Source organism: Budorcas taxicolor, chromosome 19, assembly GCF_023091745.1.
Source record: "Budorcas taxicolor isolate Tak-1 chromosome 19, Takin1.1, whole genome shotgun sequence".
NCBI lineage: Eukaryota > Metazoa > Chordata > Mammalia > Artiodactyla > Bovidae > Budorcas > Budorcas taxicolor.
This window is the reverse complement of record NC_068928.1, coordinates 24,033,308-24,057,184: the sequence shown is the minus strand read 5'-3', so window position 1 is coordinate 24,057,184 and position 23,877 is coordinate 24,033,308. Positions and strand designations below refer to the sequence as shown.

The following is a 23,877-nucleotide window of genomic DNA, read 5'->3' as shown; positions in this document are numbered from 1 at the left end:
CCTCGCAAACAAAGAATAAAATCACAGTGATCTGCAAGACTGACCAAATTGCCCTAATGGCATCCTGTTATCTCACTGCCGCCTATCTTCTCAAAGCTGCAAGACCACTAGATTCTAGACCTCCAGCTACGTGACCATCCTTTCAGAGAATTTTTCATTGGTCGGGTATAAAAAGGACTCTGTCAGAAAGGGAGGACACTGGTTTTCCTTAAGGCCAGTCACCCTCTCTTTTCCCTCCATTAAATTTTTTTTTCTTGCCTGACTGCCCGCTTGCTCTCTTTTTCTCTACATTCGCCTTACAATTTATTGTTTGTTTGTTTTTTTAAACCCAAACCCTGCTTTAAATAATATCCTGTCCTCTCAGGTCAAAACTCAAAATTCTCACTCTGCTAAAAGAAGCTTTTCGTTATTGAATACAGATTCTTCCTTCCATCTTCTTCTGCAAAGATTCACATTATTCTCTCCCTTAACCTTTTCTCCTCTCATTTATTTTCGTGACTCCATTGTCTTTTTGACCTGACCTCAACCTCAAGTGAACTTTCTATTTTCTTTGCTACAATAGTTTAGTTTGTCTTTACCTTAGAACTAACTCACAGCTGGTGTCCTAAGTTATTCCCTCAGGTATGGGGAAGGAAGCCAGAGTCTAGTTGCCAGCCTCACTCTTCAAGGGTGTCTCTCTCTACTTACTTATTTGGAATTGATCAACACACCTTATGAGCTTCCCCAAAAGCTTAGCAGTTTCACTTAACGTAAAGTCCTCCAGGTTCATCCACGGCCTCACAAATGGCAGAATTACTTTCTTGTTTTAAGTGCTGAATAATAGTCCTTTGTATGTGTATACGCATTTAAAAAGTCCATTCATCTGTTGATGGACCTTTGGGTTGATTCCAAATCTTGGCTATTGTGAATAATGCTGCAATAAATATGGGGATGCAGATACCACTTTGAGGTCCTGAATTCACTTCCTTTGGATATATAGCTAATAGTATATAATGGTTCCAATTTCTCCACATCTTCTCCAACATTTGTTATCTTTTTTTAACAAATAGCATCCATCTCAACACATCTGTGGTTTTATCTCAATATAGTTGGATCTGCATTTCCTTGGTGATTAGTGATGTTGAGCACCTTTTCATATATGTAGCAGCCATTTGCATGTCTTCTTTGGAGAAATATCTCTTCAAGTCCTTTGCCCATTTTTTAGTAGGATTATTTGTTTTTTAAATATTTATTTGACTGTGCCAGGTCTTAGTTGCGCGTCCTTTCGGTCGTGGCATGCGAAGTCAGTGGCTGCGTATGGGGTCTTGACCAGCTATCCAACACAGACCCTGCTGCATTGGGAGCGTGAAGCCTTAGCCCCTGGACCACCAGGGAGGTCCAGGATTATTCCTTTTTTGATTTTGAGTTGTAGAAGAGTCTTGTAAATTTTGTACATTTACTTCTTGTAAAGATGATGATTTGCACACATTTTCTCCTTTCCCACATGATGCCTTTGTACTTTATTGATTGTTTTACTTCCTGTGCAGAAGCTTTAGTTTGAGATAAAATCAGAATGAATAAACCCAGGGGTTATTTCCACTTAATCACATTATATGATCTTTTAAATTTGCAGTTGAATTCAGTTTGCTAATATTTTGTTGACAATTTTGCATCTATATTTATCAGGGATGTTTGTAATGTATAGTTCGGGCTGAGGCAGAAAGGAAAGACAACCTCAACAGAAGTAGGTTACTTTTATTCAGGCAAGGAGTGGCGACAGTCGGCCTAACGACCAGGCTGAGTGCGGAGAGGGATCAGGGAGGCTCCATATTTATAGGGAGGTTTGTGGAAGCGACAAGGGAAACATTAATCAGGTGGGATGTTTTGGGTATTCTTAAGTTGAGATGGCATTTGTAGTTGGGCAGGGGGTGATAAGTCTTCTGGGCAGCTGTAGAGGGTGGAAGGTTTCTGGACAAGGGGTGATAAGTCCCAGATAGAAGCAACCGGCCTGGAGCATCAGGGCGGGACCTAAAGTTCTGTTTTGTTTTCTCCGAAGTTAGATGATTCAGCAAGGGCCTTTGAAACTGTTCTTTTCTTTTCTAGGCCCAAAAGACTCCTTCAGTGTTAGCATTCAGTTTTCTTTCTTGTAGTGTCCTTCTCTGGTCTTGAAATCAGGGTAATGCTAGCCTCGTGAAAGGAGTTTTGAAGTGCTTCCGCCTCTTCAGTTTTTCAGAAGGATAGGTGTTCATTCTTCTTTATTAAGTTTTGGTGGAATTCACCAGTGAAACCATCTAGTTTTTCTTGTGTGAGTTTTCGCCAATTGTGTCTTTCAAGAAATTAGTCCTATTCACTGAGGTTATTAAATTTGTGGGCATAGAGTTATTCATAGCATTCTGTTATTATCCTTTTAATGTCCAGGGGATCTGTAATGATGTTTCTCTCAATTAGTAAATCGTGTCCTCTCTCTTTTTTTTTTTCTTAGTTAGCTTGCCAAGGGGCTTACCATTTTTATTGATATCTTTCAGTTCAGTTCTGTTCAGTCGCTCAGTCATGTCTGACTCTTTGCGACCCCATGAATTGCAGCACACCAGGCCTCCCTGTCCATCACCAACTCCCGGAGTTCACTCAGACTCAATGTCCATCGAGTCAGTGATGCCATCCAGCCATCTCGTCCTCTGTCGTCCTCTTCTCCTCCTACCCCCAATCCCTCCCAGCATCAGAGTCTTTTCCAATGAGTCAACTCTTCACATGATGGTCAGTTTTTATTTCATCTATTTTCTCTTGATTTCCTATTTTCAATTTCATTGACTTCTAAGTTTTATTATTTATTTTTTCTGCATATGTTGAACTTAGCTTGCCTCTCTTTTTCTAGTTTCCTAAGGTGAAAGCTTAGATTATTGATTTTTAGATCTTCTTTTCTAACATAAGCATTCAGCGTTTTAAGCTCCTCTCGAAGTTGTGTTTTTGATACATTGTGCTTTATTTAGTTCAAAATACTTTAAAATTTATCTTGAGCTATCTTCTTTGCTGCTAAGTCACTTCAGTTGTGTCCAACTCTGTGTGACCCCATAGACGGCAGCCCACCAGGCTCCTCTGTCCCTAGGATTTTCCAGGCAAGAATACTGGAGTGGGTTGCCATTTCCTTCTACAATGCATGCATGCATGCATGCTAAGTCGCTTCAGTCATGTCCGACTCTCTGCGACCCCATGGACAGCAGCCCACCAGGCTCCTCTGTCTACGGGATTCTCCAGGCGAGAATACTGGAATGGGTTGCCATTTCCTTCTCCATATCTTCTTTGACTCCTGTGTTATCTAGAAATGTGTGTTTAATTGCCAAATATTTTGGGATTTTCTAGCTATCTTTTGGTTGTTGATTTCTAGTTTAATTCCTCTGTAGTCTGTGAACAGACATTGTGGGATACATATCCTTTAAAATTTTTTTGAAGTGTGTTTTGTGGCTTAGAATATGGTAAGCCTTGGTAAATATTCCATATGAACTTGAGAAAAATGTATAATCTGCTGTTGTTGGATGAAGTAGTCTTTAGATGCCCATTGTATCCAGCTGGTCGATGGTGGTATTGATCAAGTTCAGCTGTGTTCCTACTGATTTTATGCCTGCTGGATCTGTCCATTTCTGGAGGGATGTTGAGGGAGGGGTGTTGAAGTCTCCAGTTATAAGAGTGGATTCATCTACGTTTCTTTGCAGCTTTTTGCCTCACACATTTTGATGCCCTTTTGTTGGATGCATACATATTAAGATTGTTATGACCCTTTACCATTATGTAATGCCTCTCTTTATCCCTGATAACTTTTCTTTCTCAGAACCTCATGTATTTTGAAGATAATTTTTGTTGAAAGAAAAGTTTACATACAATAAAATGCACCCTTTTAAGTGTGTCGCTCAAAGAGTTTTGACAAATGTAAGCACTCAGGTGACCTCAATTCTGGTCCAAATCCAGTGTTTGTCACCCCACCGTTCCCTTCTGATCCTTAGCAATCAGTCATCCGTCCTCTGACCCAGTCAGCTGATGATCTGTTTCCTATCACCATAGATTAGATTGTCTGTTTTTGAATTTCATATAAGTGAAAAGCATATAGTATATCCTCCCTTGTATTTTTTTGTGGTCTTTTGATCAGTATACTGTTTTGAGATACATCCATACAGTTGTGTTGGTAATGTGTTCTTTTTGATTTCTGAGTAACTCTTACAAATAATGCTACTATGAATATTTTTGTATATGTCTTTTCTTGCATATGTATACATATTTCTTTTGGGTTCCCTGGTAGCTCAGTTGGTAAAGAATTTGCTGCAATACAGGAGACCCGGTTTGATTGGGTCAGGAAGATCCACTGGGGAAGGGAACAGCTACCCACTCCAGTATTCTGGCCTGGAGAATTCCATGGACTCTATAGTCCATGGGGTTGCAAAGAGTCGGACACGACTTTCACTTCACTTCTTTTGGGTAAATACCTATGAACAGGCAAAATGTTAGGATACTGAAAGAGGAACTCCCCAGGTCGGTGAATGCCCAATATGCTATTGGAGATCAGTGGAGAAATAACTCCAGAAAGAATGAAGGGATGGGGCCAAAGCAAAAAGAATACCCAGTTGGGGATGTGACTGGTGATAGAAGCAAGGTCCGATGCTATAAACAGCAATATTGCATAGGAACCTGGAATGTTAGGTCCATGAATCAAGGCAAATTGGAAGTGGTCAAACTGGAGATGGCAAGAGTGAATGTTGACATTCTAGGAATCAGCGAACTAAAATGGACTGGAATGGGTGAATTTAACTCCGATGACCATTATATCTACTACTGTGGGCAGGAATCCCTTAGAAGAAATGGAGTAGCCAGCATCGTCAACAAGAGAGTCCAAAATGCAGTACTTGGATGCAATCTCAAAAACAACAGAATGATCTCTGTTCATTTCCGAGGCAAACCATTCAATATAACGGTAATCCAAGCCTATGCCCCAACCAGTAATGTGGAAGAAGCTGAGGTTGAACGGTCCTATGAAGACCTACAAGATCTTTTAGAGCTAACACCCAAAAAAGATGTCCATTTCATTATAGGGGACTGGAATACAAAAGTAGGAAGTCAAGAAATACCTGGAGTAACAGGCAAATTTGGCCTTGGAGTATGGAATGAAGCAGGGCAAAGGCTAATAGAGTTTTGCCAAGGGAACACACTGGTCATAGCAAACACCCTCTTCCAACAACACAAGAGAAGACTCTACACATGGACATCACCAGATGGTCAACACCGAAATCAGATTGATTATATTCTTTGCAGCCAAAGATGGAGAAGCTCTATAGAGACAGCAAAAACAAGACCGGGAGCTGACTGTGGCTCAGATCATGAACTCCTTATAGCCAAATTCAGACTTAAATTGAAGAAAGTAGGGAAAACCACTAGACCATTCAGGTATGACCTAAATCAAATCCCTTATGACTATACAGTGGAAGTGAGAAATAGATTTAAAGGACTAGATCTGATAGACAGAGTACCTGATGTACTATGGACGGAGGTTTGTGACATTGTACAGAAGACAGGGATCAAGACCATCCCCAAGAAAAAGAAATGCAAAAAAGCAAAATGGCTGTCTGAGGAGGCCTTACAAATAGCTGTGAAAAGAAGAGAAGTGAAAAGCAAAGGAGAAAAGGAAAGATAGAAGCATCTGAATGCAGAGTTCCAAAGAATAGCAAGAAGAGATAAGAAAGCCTTCCTCAGCAATCAATGCAAAGAAATAGAGGAAAACAACAGAATGGGAAAGACTAGAGATCTCTTCAAGAAAATTAGAGATACCAAGGGAACATTTCTTGCAAAGATGGGCTCGATAAAGGACAGAAATGGTATGGAACTAACAGAAGCAGAAGATATTAAGAAGAGATGGCAAGAATATACAGAAGAACTGTACAAAAAAGATCTTCACGACCAGATAACCACAATGGTGTGATCACTCACCTAGAGCCAGACATCCTGGAATGTGAAGTCAAGTGGGCCTTAGAAAGCATCACTATGAACAAAGCTAGCGGAGGTGATGGAATTCCAGTTGAGCTATTTCAAATCCTGAAAGATGATGCTGTGAAAGTGCTGCACTCAATATGCCAGCAAGTTTGGAAAACTCAGCAGTGGCCACAGGACTGGAAAAGGTCAGTTTTCATTCCAATCCCAAAGAAAGGCAATGCCACAGAATGCTCAAACTACTGCACAATTGCACTCATCTCACATGCTAGTAAAGTAATGCTCAAAATTCTCCAAGCCAGTCTTCAGCAATACATGAACCGTGAACTTCCAGATGTTCAAGTGGGTTTTAGAAAAGGCAGAGGAACCAGAGATCAAATTGCCAACATCCGTTGGATCATGGAAAAAGCAAGAGAGTTCCAGAAAAACATCTATTTCTGCTTTATTGGAGAAGGCAATGGCAACCCACTCCAGTATTCTTGCCTGGAAAATCCCATGGATGAAGAAGCCTGGTAGGCTGCAGTCCATGGGGTCGCTAAGAGTCGGCCACGACTGAGCGACTTCACTTTCACTTTTCACTTTCATGCATTGGAGAAGGAAATGGCAACCCACTCCAGTGTTCTTGCCTGGAGAATCCCAGGGACGGCAGAGCCTGATGGGCTGCCGTCTATGGGGTCGCACAGAGTCAGACACGACTGAAGCGACTTAGCAGCAGCAGCTGCTTTAGTGACTATGCCAATGCCTTTGACTGTGTGGATCACAATAAACTGTGGAAAATTCTGAAAGAGATGAGCATGTCACAGCACCTGACCCGCCTCTTGAGAAACTTATATGCAGGTCAGGAAGCAACAGTTAGAACTGGACATGGAACTACAGACTGGTTCCAAACAGGAAAAGGAATACGTCAAGGTTGTATATTGTCACCCTGCTTATTTAACTTATATGCAGAGAACATCATGAAACACGCTGGGCTGGAAGAAGCACAAGCTGGAATCAAGATTGCCAGGAGAAATATCAATAACCTCAGATATGCAGATGACACCACCTTATGGCAGAAAGTGAAGAGGAACTAAAGAGCCTTTTGGTGAAAGTGAAAGAGGAGAGTGAAAAAGTTGGCTTAAAGCTCAACATTCAGAAAACGAAGATCATGGCATCTGGTCCCATCACTTCATGGGAAATAGATGGGGAAACAGTGGAAACAGCGTCAGACTTTATTTTTCTGGGCTCCAAAATCACTGCAGATGGTGATTGCAGCCATGAAATTAAAAGACGCTTACTCCTTGGAAGGAAAGTTATGACCAACCTAGACAGCATATTCAAAAGCAGAGACATTGGAAAGGAAGCAGTACACTTCTAAATAACCTATAGTTCAGCTAGGAAATCATAAGGACAATTAGAAAATACTCTGAATTAAGATGAAAGGACAGTATATCAAAATTAGTAGGAGGCAGCTAAAGCAGTGTTGAAGGAAAATTTATAAAACTTCTCAGCAAATTGGGAATAGAAGAAAATGTCCTCAAGTTGATGGAAGAGCAGCTTCTAAAAAAGCTATAGCTAACATCATAGTGAAGGTAAAACATTGACTCCTTTTCTCCTTAAGATCAGGAGCAAAGTAAAAATGTTTGCTCTCACTACTCTTATTCAGTGTTTTACTGGAAGTCCTAGGAAGTGAGAAAGGGCAAGAAAAAGAAGTAAAAGTATGCAGATTGAAAAGTAAGAAAAGAAACCATCTCTTTTTGTAGAGAGCATGATTATGTATGTAGAAAATCCCAAAGAATGTAATAAAAGTTTCCAGTAATGAATTTAACTTATTAAACTAGTTTAAATTATTAAACTAAGTGAGTTTAATAGTATCATAGGTACAAGGTCAATATATTTAAAAATTATATTTTTGCATATTAGTATATGAGGCTTCCCTGGTGGCTCAATGGTAAAGTATCTGCCTACCAGTGTAGGATATGCAGTTGCCTGGGTGCATATAAAATAATATTAACATATTTATAATTATATTAACTAGCAATGAACATGTATAAAGTTAAAAAAGCCTTTAAAGTACCCTTTATGATAGTATCCACCTATTGAATATTTGTGCTCAGTCACTCAGTCGTGTCTGACTCTTTGTGACCCCATGAACTGTAGCCTGCCAAGCTCCTCTGTCCATGGAATTTTCCATGCAAGAGTACTGGACTGGGTTGCCATTTCCTCCTCCAGTGGTTAGATACTTAGGTATGAATCTTACACAATATAGACAAGACCTATGTGGAAAATCACAAAACACTGATTGAAGAAATAATAAAGAAGTAAAGAAGTAAATAGACAGAATGTGTTCGTGAATTTGAAGGCTTAATATTCTTAAGAAATTGACTGTTTCAAAACTCAGCCAAGTTTAGACACAATTCAAATCAACACACCAACAGGATCTTGGGGGTACAAACTGACAATCTTGTTGTAAAATGTATGTATAAAGACAAAGTAATTAAAAAGCAAATTTGACTTTGGAAACAAAGAACAAATCAAGGAATCATGTTGTCTGATTTCTAGACTTACTATTAAGATAGATCATCAGGAAAGTGTGGTATTAGTGAAAATGTAGAAATATGGATCAGTATAGAGCATGTAGGATAGCATATAGAGTCCAAAGAGAGATCTACTCATGCAGCGTCCACTGATTTTTTAAAATCGAGGTACAGTCGTTGTACAATATTATTCAAGTTTCAGGTGTACAATATATTGATTTGCAATTTTCAATCATCCATCGATTTCTGACCAAGATGTATAGACAATTCAGTGGAAAATAGTCTTTTCAACCAACGGTGCTGAAAAAGTTGGATTTCCATATAAAAAATAAAATGCCTCAATCTATACCTCACATTCTCAACAACAAATCACTCCAGACAGATCATCCGTCTAAATATCTTGTATGAGTACTGAGAAAATTCCCATGACAGTGTTTTGTGACGTCAGAGAAGTCCCAGAGCAGGGAGCTCGGAAGAGAAGGTGAAGGGCCATCATGTTGCATCTACTAAGTTAGCTGAAGCCGGTGCGGAGTTGGTTACTGTAACTGTGGCTGGAATAGGGGATGAGGCTGAGAGAACTAAAAGTGAAGTGTCTCTTGTAGGTCTCTAGGGAAGAGTCCTTTTACCAGGTGATGCAACAGCGGTTTCTCATTGAATTGGAAATTCAGCCAACCACCTGGACATTTTAAAAAATGATTATTCTTGTTTCTTTTTTAAAATTGAGGTGCAGTTAACATACTATTGTATTAGTTTCTAGTATATAACAACTGTGGTTGTTACATGAACTGACAGGGTTGCCATTCTGCTTGGGGTGGCATTATTAATTACCAAGGGAAAACTAGGCTGCTCTACACAATAGCAGCAGACAGGCCCGTGTTTGAAATTCTGGAAAATTCTTTGAGAACCACTTTGTATTTTCATGTACCATAATAAATGTTAATGAAACCAAAACAACCCAATAAAGCAAGACCAACGAAGAGGCAGATTCCCTAGGAATGAAGGTTTGCGTTATACCAGCTCATAAAGGGCCCCATAAGGCTTCAGTGCTGGCTCAGTGGTAAAGAAACTGCCTGCCAATGCAGGAGATGTGGGTTCGACCCCTGGGTCAGGAAGATTCCCTGGAGAAGGAATTGGCTACCCAATCCAGTATTCTTGTCTGGGAAATCCCATGGACAGACGAGCCTGGAGGGGGTTGCAAAGAGTCGGACACAACTCAGCAACCAAACAACAACTAAGGACCCCGTACAGCTGAGATGATGACCGAGGAGAAAATGGAATCAGTAGTAAAAAAAAAAAAAAAAAAAGGAGTTATAAATGTTTTATGGCCTCGTAGTCAATTTCGGGATAAGGAAGTGCTAGAGACCCAGAGATAATCAGACACATAGGGGGATTACCAGAGACAGTGGTGGGCAGGGTGCTATTAAGTTTTCCCTAGGGAGGTGAGGAGCTAGACATAACTCAGTGGAATGAAAACTAGGTTTATTTTCTATTTCAAAGAGAAGAAGAATTGAACATATTCTGGGAGAGTTTAACTTTTCTCTTATTCTTGTACTTTATATATATAGATTGGAGAAGGAAATGGCAACCCACTCCAGGATTCTTGCCTGGAGAACCCCATGGACGGAGGAGCCTGGTGGGCTATAGTCCATGGGGTCACAAAGAGTCGGACACGACTGAGCGACTTCACTTCACTATGTATATATATATCTGCATATGTTTGGCTCATAGAAGTCTAATCTTTCTTAACTCTCCTCTGTGGTGTGTTTATACGCAAGTGGATGGTAGTGAGAGATTTACTACCCTGAAAATCTTTCCAAAGATATGCATCACATTGCTCAAAGACCACCAAATACTTCTTTTTGCCATGGAATAAACCTCCTAAATTCCTAAGCTATTTTAGGATATTCACAGTCTAGTTCCTGCCTATTTTAATGGTTTCTCCAATCATTCTTCCTCATCTCCAAAATGTAAGCTCCAACCCCACATACTACTGTCTGTTCCCATTAAGCATCCATATGTGAGCTTCTCACCATCTCTACATTCCCTGAAGTATAGACAGGTGTGCTCAGTGATTGTAATCAGCCACTGCTCCTGGACCCTGAGAACTTTTGTCCCAAAGTATGAAAGTCGCTCAGTTGTGTCCGACTCTTTGCGACCCCGTGGACTATACAGTCCATGGAATTCTCCAGGCCAGGATACTGGAGTGTATAGCCTTTCCCTTCTCCTGGGGATCTTCTCAACCAAGGGAATGCACCCAGGTCTCCCACATTGCAGGCGGATTCTTTACCAGCTGAGCCACAAAGGACGCCCTTTGTCCCAAAGAGGTCCTGGGTAATTACTTTGTCTTTAATGAGTTCCTCCAGGATCCAGCCTCCTCTGGGATCCAGGGCCCCTTAGGCCCAAGGATAAAGAATGGGAGATGTGAGAAGGGAGGTTTAAGACACAGGTCATGACTACAGAGCTGATATCTCACATGCCTTAGTGAATAGAGGGGAGCAGGATCTCAGGTCAGGGTCCTGGAGTCACCCTCACACACTGGGTAAGTAGGGCAGAGGGTGAATGAACTAATCCCTTAGGGTCTTTCCAACCTGAGGGTCTTGATTTCCCAGGCTGTGTGATGTTCTGCAGGAGAGTTTTTTAGGTATGATAATCCTCCTCTTTTCCACCTCTCTCCCTCCTCAAACTATTCCACATCCTAGGCATATTTTTATTAATATTTACCAGTTAGAGGACTTCCCAGGCAGTGCTAGTGGTAAAGATCCCACTGCCAATGCAGGAGATGTATGAGATCTGAGTTCAATCCCTGGGTCAGGAAGATCCCTTGGAGGAGGTCTTGGCAAGCCACTTTAGTATTCCTGCTTGGAGAATCCCATGGACAGAGGAGCCTGGTGGGCTACAGTCCATAGGGTGGCAAAGAGTCAGACATGGCTAAAGCGACTTAGCACACACGCACCAGTTAGAATCTAGTTTTTCATTAATGATAGCATTTATATATATTACTTACTGTGTAGTGTACTTTCACAAGATTGCACAATTTCAACATAATAATAGCTCTGGAGGTAGGCAATGATACAAAAGTTCTGAGCATCTTATTTTATTTCCTAAAAATTTATTTTTATTTACTTTTTTTGGCCATGTCGCAAGGCATGTTAGATCCTAGTTCCGACCAGACACTGAATCCATGCCCCTTGAAGTGGAAGCGTGGAGTCTTAACCACTGGACAGCCAGAGATATCCCCTTGTTTTATTTTAGAATCACCTGGGAGCTTTAAAAAACTGCACAGGCTTGCTCTCAGAAGTTGTAATTAAATTTTTCTGAGACTGCCTAGTAACCTTATTTATTAAAGCTTCATGTATTCTAATTACTTATTGTGTAGTCCATGGACCACAGCATGGGCATTATCTGCTAACTAAATATGTAGAAATGTCTACAGAATCATATCAGGGCTTCCCAGGTTGTGTGGTGTTGCAGAGGAGAGTTTTTCAAGTATGGTGTGCTTAGTCACTCAGTTGTGTCCAACTCTTTGTAACCCCATGGACTGTAGCCTGCCAGGCTTCTCTGTCCACAGGGATTCTCCAGGCAGGAATACCAGAGTGGCTCGCCATGCCCTCCTCCAGGGGATCTTCTCAATCCAGGGATTGAAACCAGGTTTCCCGCATTGCAGGCAGATTCTTTACCATCTGAGCCACCTTCAAGTATGGTAACACTCCTCTTTTCCCCCTCTCTGCATCCCCTGCCCCCTCCACCAAACTTTGAGAATTTGAGAATTTTTTATTAATGTTTACCCATTTGATTGTTTTCATTAATGATAACATTCTTATGTATTACCATATCATTGATTCCCACAATATTGTGTAATTTCAGCACACTAACAACTCTTGTTAACAACAAGACAACTTTTGTAACAACAGTTGTGCTCAAACTACCGCACAATTGCACTCGTCTCACACACTAGTAAAGTAATGCTTAAAATTCTCCAAGCCAGGCTTCAGCAATACGTGAACTGTGAACTTCCAGATGTTCAAACTGGTTTTAGAAAAGGCAGAGGAACCAGAGATCAAATTGCCAACATCCGCTGGATCATCAAAAAAGCGAGACAGTTCCAGAAAAACATCTATTTCTGCTTTATTGACTATGCCAAAGCCTTTGACTGTGTGGATCACAATAAACTGTGGAAAATTCTGAAAGAGATGGGAATACCAGACCACCTGACCTGCCTCTTGAAAAAGCTGTATGCAGGTCAGGAAGCAACAGTTAAAACTGGACATGGAACAACAGACTGGTTCCAAATAGGAAAAGGAGTATGTCAAGGCTGTATATTGTCACCATGCTTCTTTAACTTCTGTGCAGAGAACATCATGAAACACGCTGGGCTGGAAGAAGCACAAGCTGGAATCAAGATTGCCAGGAGAAATATCAATAACCTCAGATATGCAGATGACACCACCTTATGGCAGAAAGTGAAGAGGAACTAAAGAGCCTTTTGGTGAAAGTGAAAGAGGAGAGTGAAAAAGTTGGCTTAAAGCTCAACATTCAGAAAACTAAGATCATGGCATCTGGTCCCATCACTTCATGGGAAATAGATGGGAAAACAGTGGAAACAGTGTCAGACTTGATTTTTTGGGGCTCCAAAATCACTGCAGATAGTGATTGCAGCCATGAAATTAAGACGCTTACTCCTTGGAAGGAAAGTTATGACCAACCTAGGCAGCATATTAAAAAGCAGAAACGTTACTTTGCCAACAAAGGTCCGTCTAGTCAAGGCTATGGTTTTTCCAGTGGTCAGGTATGGATGTGAGAGTTGGACTATAAAGAAAGCTGAGCGCCGAAGAATTGATGCTTTTGAACTGTGGTGTTGGAGAAGACTTTTGAGAGTCCCTTGGACTGCAAGAAGGTCCGACCAGTCCATCCTAAAGGAGATCAGTCCTGGGTGTTCATTGGAAGGACTGATGTTGAAGCTGAAACTCCAATACTTCGGCCAGCTGATGCGAAGAGCTGACTCACTGGAGAACACCCTGGTGCTGGGAAAGATTGAGGACAGGAGGAGAAGGGGACAACAGAGGATGAGATGGTTGGATGGCATCACTGACTTGATGGACATGGGTTTGGGTGGACTCTGGGAGTTGATGATGGACAGGTAGGCCTGGAGTGCTGCGGTTCATGGGGTTGCAAAGAGTCAGACACAACTAAGCAACTGAACGGAACTGAACTGAACAACTCTTCAGGTAGACATTGATGCCATACTTCTGAACCCTTGCTTTATTTTAGAATCACCTTGGAGCTTTAAAAACTTTGTATGTGCTTCCTCTCAAAGATTGTGGTTACATTTTTCTGAAGCATCTAGTAATCTTAATTTTTAAAGCATCATGTATTCTTGCTACTTACTATGTAGTCCATGAACTGCGAAATGTGCACTCAGTTCAGTTCAGTTCAGTCACTCAGTCGTGTCAGACTGTTTGCGACCCCATGAATCACTGCACGCTAGGCCTCCCTGTCCATCACTAACTCCTGAAGTTTACCCAAACTCATGTCCATCGAGTCGGTGATGCCATCCAGCCATCTCATCCTCTGTCATCTCCTTCTCCTCCTACCCCCAATCCCTCCTAGCATCAGGGTCTTTTCCAATGAGTCACCTCTTCGCATGAGGTGGCCAAAGTATTGGAGTTTCATTACCTGGGTGCCAATTTAAAATACAGAAACAGGTCAACTATTTCTAAATCAGTGTTTTACCAGCACTCTCAAGGGGTTTTCACGCATATTAAATTTTAGAAGTACTGCCTCAGATTTCCTTATGTGCAGTCCAGGCTGCAAACTACTGACTTAACGAGTGTAGAATGTGAGAGGCTCATGGCACCATTAGTGGCAACATCCCCAAGTCCTGTCTCTGGTTTGTGATTGCCAGTCACACTCTTGATACAAGCGTAAGGTCCTGCTCATTTACCCGGGAAACAAAATTCTGAGAAACCAGGTGTATGATTTTCCCTCAGTGTTTCTTCTCACTGTAATGCCAGTAGCTATGTTGTTGCTATTTAATCACTAAGTTGTATCCAACTCTTTGGAACCCCATGGACTCTAGCCCCCAGGATCCTCTGACCATAGGATTCTCCAGGCAAGAATACTGGAGTGGGTTGCCATTTCCTTCTCCAGGGGATCTTCCTGACCCAGGGATCAAACTTGCTTCCCCTGCATTGGCAGGCAGGTTCTTTACCACTGTTCAGTTCAGTCACTCAGTCGTGTCCAACTCTTTGTGACCACATGGACTGCACCACGCCAGGCCTCCCTGTCCATCACCAACTCCTGGAGCTTGCTCATACTCATGTCCATAGAGTCAGTGATGTCATCCAACCATCTCATCATCTGTTGTCCTCTTCTCCTGCCTTCAATCTTTCCCAGCATCAGGGTCCTTTCAAATGAATCAGTTCTTTGCATCAGGTGGCCAAAGTATTGGAGTTTGAGCTTCAGCATCAGTCCTTCCAAAGAATACTCAGGATTGATCTCCTTTAAGATGGACTAACAAAAAAATGCGATAAGAAATGGAAAAAGGCAAAATTGTTGTCCGAGGAGGCCTTACAAATATCTGTGAAAAGAAGAGAAGCGAAAGACAAAGGAGAAAAGGAAAGATATACCCATTTGAATGCAGAGTTCCAAAGAATAGCAAGGAGAGAAAAGAAAGCTTTTCTCAATGATCAATGCAAAGAAATAGAGGAAAACAATAGCCCGGGGAAGACTAGAGATCTCTTTACCACTGAGCCACCAGGAAAGTTTGCCAGTACCAATGTCCTGGTGTAAAACCTGTTGACATGGCTAGATCAAGCAGCCCCAGGGGGATAAAGAATGGATGAGTGAGAAAGGAAATTAATATGTAGGATGTGTTGACAGATTGGATGTTGAGGATAAAAGAAAGGAGGGAATAAGAGGAAACTCTCATGTTTCCATCTGGAGCTCCTGAAACTCTTTTCTGGGGATACGGGAGACTAGAGGTGGAAGGAATTTGGAGTGGGGTAGGGGGCTGGTCATGAATTTCTTCAGTGATATGTTGATCTGAAAATGTATATATTTGTTGTTGCTGTTGTTTAGCTGCTAAGTTGTGTTTGACTCTTTTGTGGCTCCATGGACTGTAGACTGCCAGGCTCCACTGTCCACGGGATTTACCAGGCAAGAATGCTGGAGTGGACTGCCATTTCCTCCTCCAGGGGATCTTCCTGACCCAGGGATTGAACCTGTGTCTCTTGAGTCTCCTGTATTGGCAGGCAGATTCTTTACCACTGAGCCACCTGGGAAGCCCTGATAAATCTACACACGAGTCTTAAATGGTAAGCAAAGCCATTCAGTAGATGAATTTTTCTTGGTGGTATATGTACCACTGTTATAAGAGAACAGCATTCAGGAAAAAATCCCAGGACATCGACATGTAAGACACTGAGAGGACGTCCAGCTAGGCAGGTATGATGAAAACCACCACATTTTCTGTCTCAGAAATTAATGGACAAGAGTATATTAGAAAATTTGAAGTATTGTTGCACATTAAAAAGAAGTAATGAAAGTCACTTCTGATCATAGATTCTGATTATAGAGATTTGCAGTAATGTAGAGATTATTATGACTATGATGAGAATGATATAAAATATTTTTTTGCAGAACACCTAACACGTATTTCTGTCATAGAAATATGTTTATTTTGAAATTCAGGTTTTTGTGGACACTGTTATTCCTTCCTAAATATACTGGAGACAGAGCATGACAGGAAGGAATCAAACTATTGTCTCAGAGTTCCTCCTGCTGGGACTGCCCATCGAGTCAGAGCATCAAAACTTGTTCTACGTCTTGTTCCTGGCCATGTACGTTACCACCGTCCTGGGGAACCTTCTCATCCTCGTCCTCATTTGCCTGGACCCCCACCTCCACACACCCATGTATTTGTTTCTCAGTAACTTGTCTTTTTCTGACCTCTGCTTCTCCTCTGTCACAATGCCCAAATTGCTGAAGAACATGCAGAGCCAAGACCCGTCCATCCCCTATGCTGGCTGCCTGACACAAATGTACTTCTTCTTGTTCTTTGGAGACCTGGAGAGCTTCCTCCTTGTGGCCATGGCCTATGACCGCTATGTGGCCATCTGCTTCCCCCTGCACTACACTGCCATCATGGGCCCCAGGCTCTGTCTCTCCCTGCTGGTGCTGTCCTGGGTGCTCACCACATTCCATGCCATGTTGCACACCCTGCTCATGGCCAGGCTGCATTTTTGTGAAGACAACGTGATCACCCACTTTTTCTGTGACATGTCTGCTCTGCTGAAGCTGTCCTGCTCTGACACTCGAGTGAATGAGCTGGTGATATTTATCACGGGAGGGCTCATTCTTGTGATCCCCTTTCTACTCATCATCACGTCCTATGCTCGAATCGTGTCCTCCACCCTCAAGGTCCCTTCTGCGAGGGGTATCCGCAAGGCCTTCTCCACCTGTGGCTCCCACCTCGCTGTGGTGTCCCTGTTTTATGGGACAGTTATTGGTCTCTACTTATGCCCATCAGCTAATAATTCTACTGTTAAGGAGACTGTGATGGCTATGATGTACACTGTGGTGACCCCCATGCTGAACCCTTTCATCTACAGCCTGAGGAACAGAGACATGAAGGGAGCTCTCAGAAGAGTCTTCTGGAGAAAGAAAACTCCCTTCTCTCTGTGATGCTAAAGGTGGGATTTCGACACAACTTTATGCAGCAGGTATATTGATATTAATATTGGGATATTAACCCAGACTTCCTTTTTCAATGATCTTTTTGTAAAAATTCCATAGTAAGATATTGTCCAATAAGTAACAGAGATACGGTGGAGGTATGTAGTAGGACTTGGAAAGGGGATGTCAGTGACATACTAGCAGAATCCTGCTTGTTTTTTTCCTCCAGGTTACTCTAAGAAGCATTATTTTAAACTTCCAACTAATCTTTGTATCGCCACCCCACCTTTTTTCTTTACTGTTTCCAGTGTTTTATTCACTGGTGAAATAAACCCTACTGTTTACTGAGCATTTACTCATTTACTGTGGAGACACCCTCTCCCCTCTGCTCTTGACCAACCACCTTGGACAGACATTCCATGAATGAAGAGACTGAAACTGCAGAACCTGGGCCCACAGCAGCCTACTAATATTTACTGAGCCAGACAAAACCCCGAGGTCCCATTTGAAAATATAGAAGTGAAGAAAGTGCTAGTTGCTCAGTCGTGTCCAAGTCTTTGCAACTCCATGGACTATAACCACGAGGCTTCTCTGTCCATGGAATTCTCCAGGCAAGAATACTGGAGTGGGCTGCCATTTCTTCCTCCAAGGGATCTTTTTGACCCAGGGATTGAACCTGGATCTCTTGTGTCTCCTGCATTGCAGGGGGATTCTTTACCATCTGAGCCACCAGGGAAGCCCTGAAAATATGGAGGAGACTAAGAAACAGCATAGCTGTGAGAGCTTGTAAAATAACTTTAATTTGGGTTGCTCTGCCTCCTTGGCCGACTGCATGCCACTATGGCAGCAAGTTCTTGGGCCAGTGGTCCTTTCCTAAAGCTGGCCTTTCCGGTTGTGGGAGGCCACTATCCAGACCATGCGGTGCTCCCAGAAAGGCCACTTAGAACCAGGTCTGCCACATAAAGAGGTGGAGAGGGGAGTCCTTTCTTCAGTATCTGTGTCCCTTTCTGTAACAGTTAACTTATCTTTTTTTTTTAAAAAGCCTAACCAAAACCATGCATTACACAATACTCTGTCCTCGAGGTCAGGCTGGTCCAAGTGCAGTGGTGCTTACGATTAACTGATCACAGCCAGTTACAGATTTCTTTATCGAGGAGGAAATGGCAACCCACTCCAGTATTTTTGCCTAGAGAATCCCATGGAGAGAAGAGCCTTGGCTGGCTACAGTCCATGGGGTCGCAAAAAGTCAGACACGAGTGAGTGACTAATAGTAATCCTATACTCGAGCTCAATACTACTTAAAATTCAAAATTCTCACTCCTCTGGTTACCTCTGCTAAACTGGACTTTCAATTGTTGAATATAGATATTTACTTATCTCTTCCTGAGCAAGGGTTTGCATTATCCTGTCTCTTACACTCCTCTCCTCTGATATATTTTCATGTCTCCAGTGTCTTCTTGACTTGCCCTGAACGGAAGTGCGCTGTCTATCTCCTTGGCTACAATAGTTTAGTTTGTCTTTGTTGTTCTTGTTTAGTTGCTAAGTCGAGTCCAGCTCTTTGGCTCCCCGTGGACTTTAGCTCACCAGGCTCCTCTGTCACGCCGTAGGGCAACTAAGCCCGTGTGCCACAGCTACTTAGGCCTGTGCGCCAAGAGCCCATGCTCTGCAACAAGAGAGGCCACCGCCACAAGAAGCCCACGCCCCACAACTAGAGTAGCCCCTGTTCACGGCAACTGCAGAAAAGCCCAGACACAGCGAGGAAGACCCAGCACAGCCAAAGAAAGTTAGTTATGGCTTTGTGGCCATAAGAAAGAGCTGGAATCTAGGAGGTATTCTGACACATCTGGGGAGTACTAGAGACGATGCAGGTGACAGGTGCCAGCATCGTTTTCCAGCAGAAGTAAGAAGGCAGAAGTACTTCAGAGGAGTTCAAACTGGGTTTTCTCTTCTATCTTGACTTGAGCAAGAACTGAATATGATCAGGGAGTGTTTCTTTTGTCTCTTACTCTAGTACTTTCTATATATGTCCATATGGTTGTGTCATACAGGTAACGACTCCTAGTTAGCCACAGGTCATTTATGGGAAACGGTGTTTCACTGAGAGATTCTTCCACCTTGAGAATCTTTCCAAAATATGTGTCTTGGGACTTCCCTGGCGGTTCAGTGGTTAAGACTCTGAGTTTCCACTGAAAGGGGTGCAGGCTAGACCCCTGGTCCAGGAACTAAGATCCCACATGCTGCCCAGCATGGCCAAAAACCAAAATGTCTTTCTTGGCACTTTACTAAACTCACTGAAGCCCTCTTGTTGCCACAGAAAGCAGCCTGCCGTGCTAAGATATTTTAGGATATTCACAGTATGGCCTCACCAACCATCCTCTTTTACTTTCCACCTGTGGGCTCCAACCCTAAAGGTCTGCTGTCCATTCCCGAAAGAGGCAGTGGTTAGGCTTTCCTGCAGAGCTCTGCATCCTCAGTTTCTCTCAAGGTATAGTCAGGTGTGATTGTAAACAGTCACTGCTCCTGGATCCTGAGAGCATTGGTCCTAGAGAGGTCCTGGGTAATTGCTTTGTCTTTAATAAATCCCTCCAGGATCCAGACTCCTCTGGGATCCAGGGCCCCTTGGGCCCAAGGATGTGCAGAATGGGAGATGGAGAAGGGAGGTTTCAGACTCAGGTGATGACTGCAGAGGGTGATATTTTGCATGCTTTAGTGAATAAAGGGGAGCAGAATCTCAGGTCACGGTCCTGGAGCCACCCTCAAACACTAGGTAAGTTGGGCAGAGGGTGAATGAGCTGGCCACTAGGGTCCTTCCAACCTGAGGGTCTTGATTTCCCCGGTTGCGTGATGTTCTGCAGGAGAGTTTTTCAGGTATGGTAATGAAGAATTGATGCTTTTGAACTGGGGTGTTGAAGAAGACTCTTGAGAGTCCCATGGACTGCAAGGAGATCCAACCAGTCCATTCTAAGGAGATCAGTCCTGGGTGTTCTTTGGAAGGAATGATGCTAAAGCTGAAACTCCAGTACTTTGGCCACCTCATGCGAAGAGTGGACTCATAGGAAAAGACTCTGATGCTGGGAGGGGTTGGGGGCAGGAGGAGAAGGGGACAACACAGGATGAGATGGCTGGATGGCATCACCCACTCAATGGACGTGAGTCTGAGTGAACTCCGGGAATTGGTGATGAACAGGGAGGCCTGGCGTGCTGCAATTCATGGGGTCGCAAAGAGCTGGACACGACTGAGCCACTGAACTGAACTGAACTGAATGCTCCTCTTTTCCACCTCTCTCCCTCCTAAAATTTCACTACGTTTGAGAAATGTTTATTAATATTCCACCAGTTGTAATCTATTTTTATTAATGCCTGCATTTTTGTGTATTACTCAATGTATTATTTATTCCCATGATATTGAATCATTTCAGCATACTGACAGCTCAATGTAAGCATTAATGTCATAGTTCTGAACTCTTATGTTATGTTAGAATCACTTTGGAGCTTTAGAAAATTTTGTATGGATGTTGCACAGCAGAAACTGACACAATATTGTGACGCAATGTTGTTGTTCAGCCACCAAGTCGGGTCCGACTCCTCGCGATGCCGACTGAAGCAACGATATTCCAGTAAAAAACTGGTTAAATATATCTGAGGGCTTCAGTAATTTTTATTTTTAAAATGTATCAAGTATCCTTGCTACTCATTGTGTAGTCCATGGACTGTGGTGTGGGCATTAACTGGGTGCTAACTGAAGTGCAGAGGCATTATGCCATAGTAAAGTTACTAGTACTTAGCAAAAAAATGCAGGAGCAGACCTACTGTGTCAAAATCAGGGTTTTCCAGAACCCCAGGGAATTTTCATGGATTATTAAATTTTAGAACCACTGCATTATGTTGCCGTAGGTGAAGTCCAGGCTGAGATCTACTGACTTAAATGGGCGTAGAAGGTGAGAGGCTCATGGCATCATCAGTGATAACATCCCCAAGTCCCGTCTCTGGTTTGTGATCCGCAGTCACACTCTTGGCCCAAGAGTTGGGGCCTGCTCACTTGCCAGGGAAAAAATTTCTGAGAAAATTATGATTTTCTCCAATGATTCTTCTCACTGTCACATCAGTACCTTTGTCCATGTGTAAAACCTGTTGACATGGCTGGCTCAACCTGCATCGAGGAGTGAAATCCCAGATGTTGGATTCCGTTACGTCTTTCACGAAGGAGCGTCCCACATCTAATGATGCTTCTCCTTTGCTTTTTTTTTTTTTTTTTTTTTGCCAGCTTTTGGCATGCTGAGGTGGATAAATCAGGATTCTTGAAAGAAAATGAATCAGTTGGAGAGTACATCTATACCTATATTTATTTTATCTATATAGATAAATATCTCTATTTATATCCTCTGTGATGGTGAAAAGAATAGTGTATCTGGTGTGGGGACATTTTCCAAGGGGACAAATTACATCCATAAATTCAGTAATACAGAGTCAAATTCAGTGCCAAAGGGCTAGCACTAGGAGTCTAGGACTTCTTCTGGGAGGATTTAGTAGGAGCAGACAGCACACTCCTGATTTAGAAGGAGTTTGTGGTCTTTCAAGTTGGACGAATGCTAAGTTTCAGCTGGAAGCGCTACCAATTAGTGTTGTGATACGTCAACTATGTCCAGACACACTGCCAGCTGCAAGCACTGCTGCAGTCACATCGGCAGACATGGCCTTTCCTACAGGTAGCCTACCACTCTGTAGGGAAGACAGCTATAAACAGTGTGATCAAAGGATATCAAAGGAGAAGGGTTCAATCATGGAGGCAGGGAGACGAGTTAAGAGGCCATCCCAACGGTAGAGAGAGGACATGATGTCACCAGATCAAGGGTATTGAGAGTGGCTAATGGGAGTGTCTGAAAGGGTAGGAGACTCTGTAGAGCTTGCCCACAGATAGGAAGCTGATAATGACCAAAGGAGGGAATGAAAGAATACTTTCAGGTTGTGGAGTACCTGGATTCCCTTTTACTGAGAAATATGAGAAATTAGAGGAGGAGGGAATTGGTGGAAGAGCAGCAAAGAGACATCATGAGTTTCATTGCTGCAAGTGAGGGTGTAACGTCCAAGGGAAGATAACAACTAGGCAACTGAGTTAAAGAGACATTGACAGCTAAAATTTAAATAATCATCAAAGCCATTGGAGTCGATGTTTTTCTTTGTGGTATATATAGAATTACAAGGGAACCATGTTTAGGGAAAAGCCCCGGAGCACCAATCAACTTGAAGATATTGACAAAACATAAGTCAATTACAGTTAGTGGGGTTGTGAGGAAAAACCAAGACATCCTGTGTATCAGGACTTGGTGGATAAGAGTGTGCTGTAAAAAATCTGAAATATTGCTACACTTTAAAGCAAAATGAAGAAAATAAATGATTTCCAATCATGGAGATTCTGATTATAGAGATTTGGAGTCCTGGAAAGATTGTAATTATTGTGATGAGAATGATATAAAGTATTTTTGCAAAGCATCAAGTGGCCCATATATCATAGAAATATGTTCATTTTGAAATTCAAGTTTTCATGGGTGATGTTATTCCTTCCTAAAGATACTGGAGACAGAGCATGACAGGAAGGAATCAAACTACTGTCTCAGAGTTCCTCCTGCTGGGACTGCCCATCGAGTCAGAGCATCAAAACCTGTTCTATGTCCTGTTCCTGGCCATGTACGTTACCACCGTCCTGGGGAACCTTCTCATCCTCGTCCTCATTTGCCTGGACCCCCACCTCCACACACCCATGTATTTGTTTCTCAGTAACCTGTCTTTCTCTGACCTCTGCTTCTCCTCTGTCACAATGCCCAAATTGCTGCAGGACATGAACAGCCAAGACCCGTCCATCCCCTATGCTGGCTGCCTGACACAAATGTACTTCCTTCTGTTCTTTGGAGACCTGGAGAGCTTCCTCCTTGTGGCCATGGCCTATGACCGCTATGTGGCCATCTGCTTCCCCCTGCACTACACCATCATCCTGAGCCCCAGGCTCTGTCTCTTCCTGGTGGGGCTGTCGTGGGTACTCACAATGTTCCATGCCATGTTGCACACCCTGCTCATGGCCAGGCTGCATTTTTGTGAAGACAATGTGATCGCCCACTTTTTCTGTGACATGTCTGCTCTGCTGAAGCTGTCCTGCTCTGACACTCGAGTGAATGAGCTGGTGATATTTATCACGGGAGGGCTCATTCTTGTGATCCCCTTTCTACTCATCATCACGTCCTATGCTCGAATCGTGTCCTCCACCCTCAAGGTCCCTTCTGCGAGGGGTATCCGCAAGGCCTTCTCCACCTGTGGCTCCCACCTCGCTGTGGTGTCCCTGTTTTATGGGACAGTTATTGGTCTCTACTTATGCCCATCAGCTAATAATTCTACTGTTAAGGAGACTGTGATGGCTATGATGTACAACGTGGTGACCCCCATGCTGAACCCCTTCATCTACAGCCTGAGGAACCGAGACATGAAGGGAGCCCTGGGAAGAGTCTTTTGGAGAAAGAAAACTCCCTTTTCTCTGTGATCGTCAAGTTTGGACTTTTGCATAATTTTATGTGATTGGTATATTGGTATTAATATGGGTATATTAACCCAGACTTCTTTTTTCAATGACCTTTTTGTTAAAATTCCATAGTAAGATATTGTCCAATAAGTAACAGAGATATGGTGGAGGTATGTAGTAGGACTTGGAAAGGGGATGTCAGTGATTTACTAGAAGAATCTTGCTCAATTTTCT

General features: G+C 42.7%; 2 protein-coding genes across 2 annotated transcripts; both read left to right on the top strand.

The window, feature by feature from the left end:
* The first annotated feature begins 16,199 nt into the window (after nt 1-16,199).
* Nucleotides 16,200-17,144, top strand: LOC128064444 (olfactory receptor-like protein DTMT). The gene has a single exon (XM_052657143.1). It carries the CDS (start codon nt 16,200-16,202, stop codon nt 17,142-17,144), a length of 945 nt encoding a protein of 314 aa, XP_052513103.1.
* A 5,575-nt stretch (nt 17,145-22,719) lies between these two features.
* Nucleotides 22,720-23,664, top strand: LOC128064462 (olfactory receptor-like protein DTMT). Its single transcript, XM_052657170.1, has one exon. The coding sequence runs from the start codon at nt 22,720-22,722 to the stop codon at nt 23,662-23,664; it is 945 nt and encodes a 314-aa protein (XP_052513130.1).
* Nucleotides 23,665-23,877: the final 213 nt, after the last annotated feature.

Coding starts and splice junctions, on each gene's coding strand:
- LOC128064444 (XM_052657143.1), top strand. CDS start 16,200: ATGACAGGAAGGAATCAAACTATTGTCTCAGAGTTCCTCCTGCTGGGA.
- LOC128064462 (XM_052657170.1), top strand. CDS start 22,720: ATGACAGGAAGGAATCAAACTACTGTCTCAGAGTTCCTCCTGCTGGGA.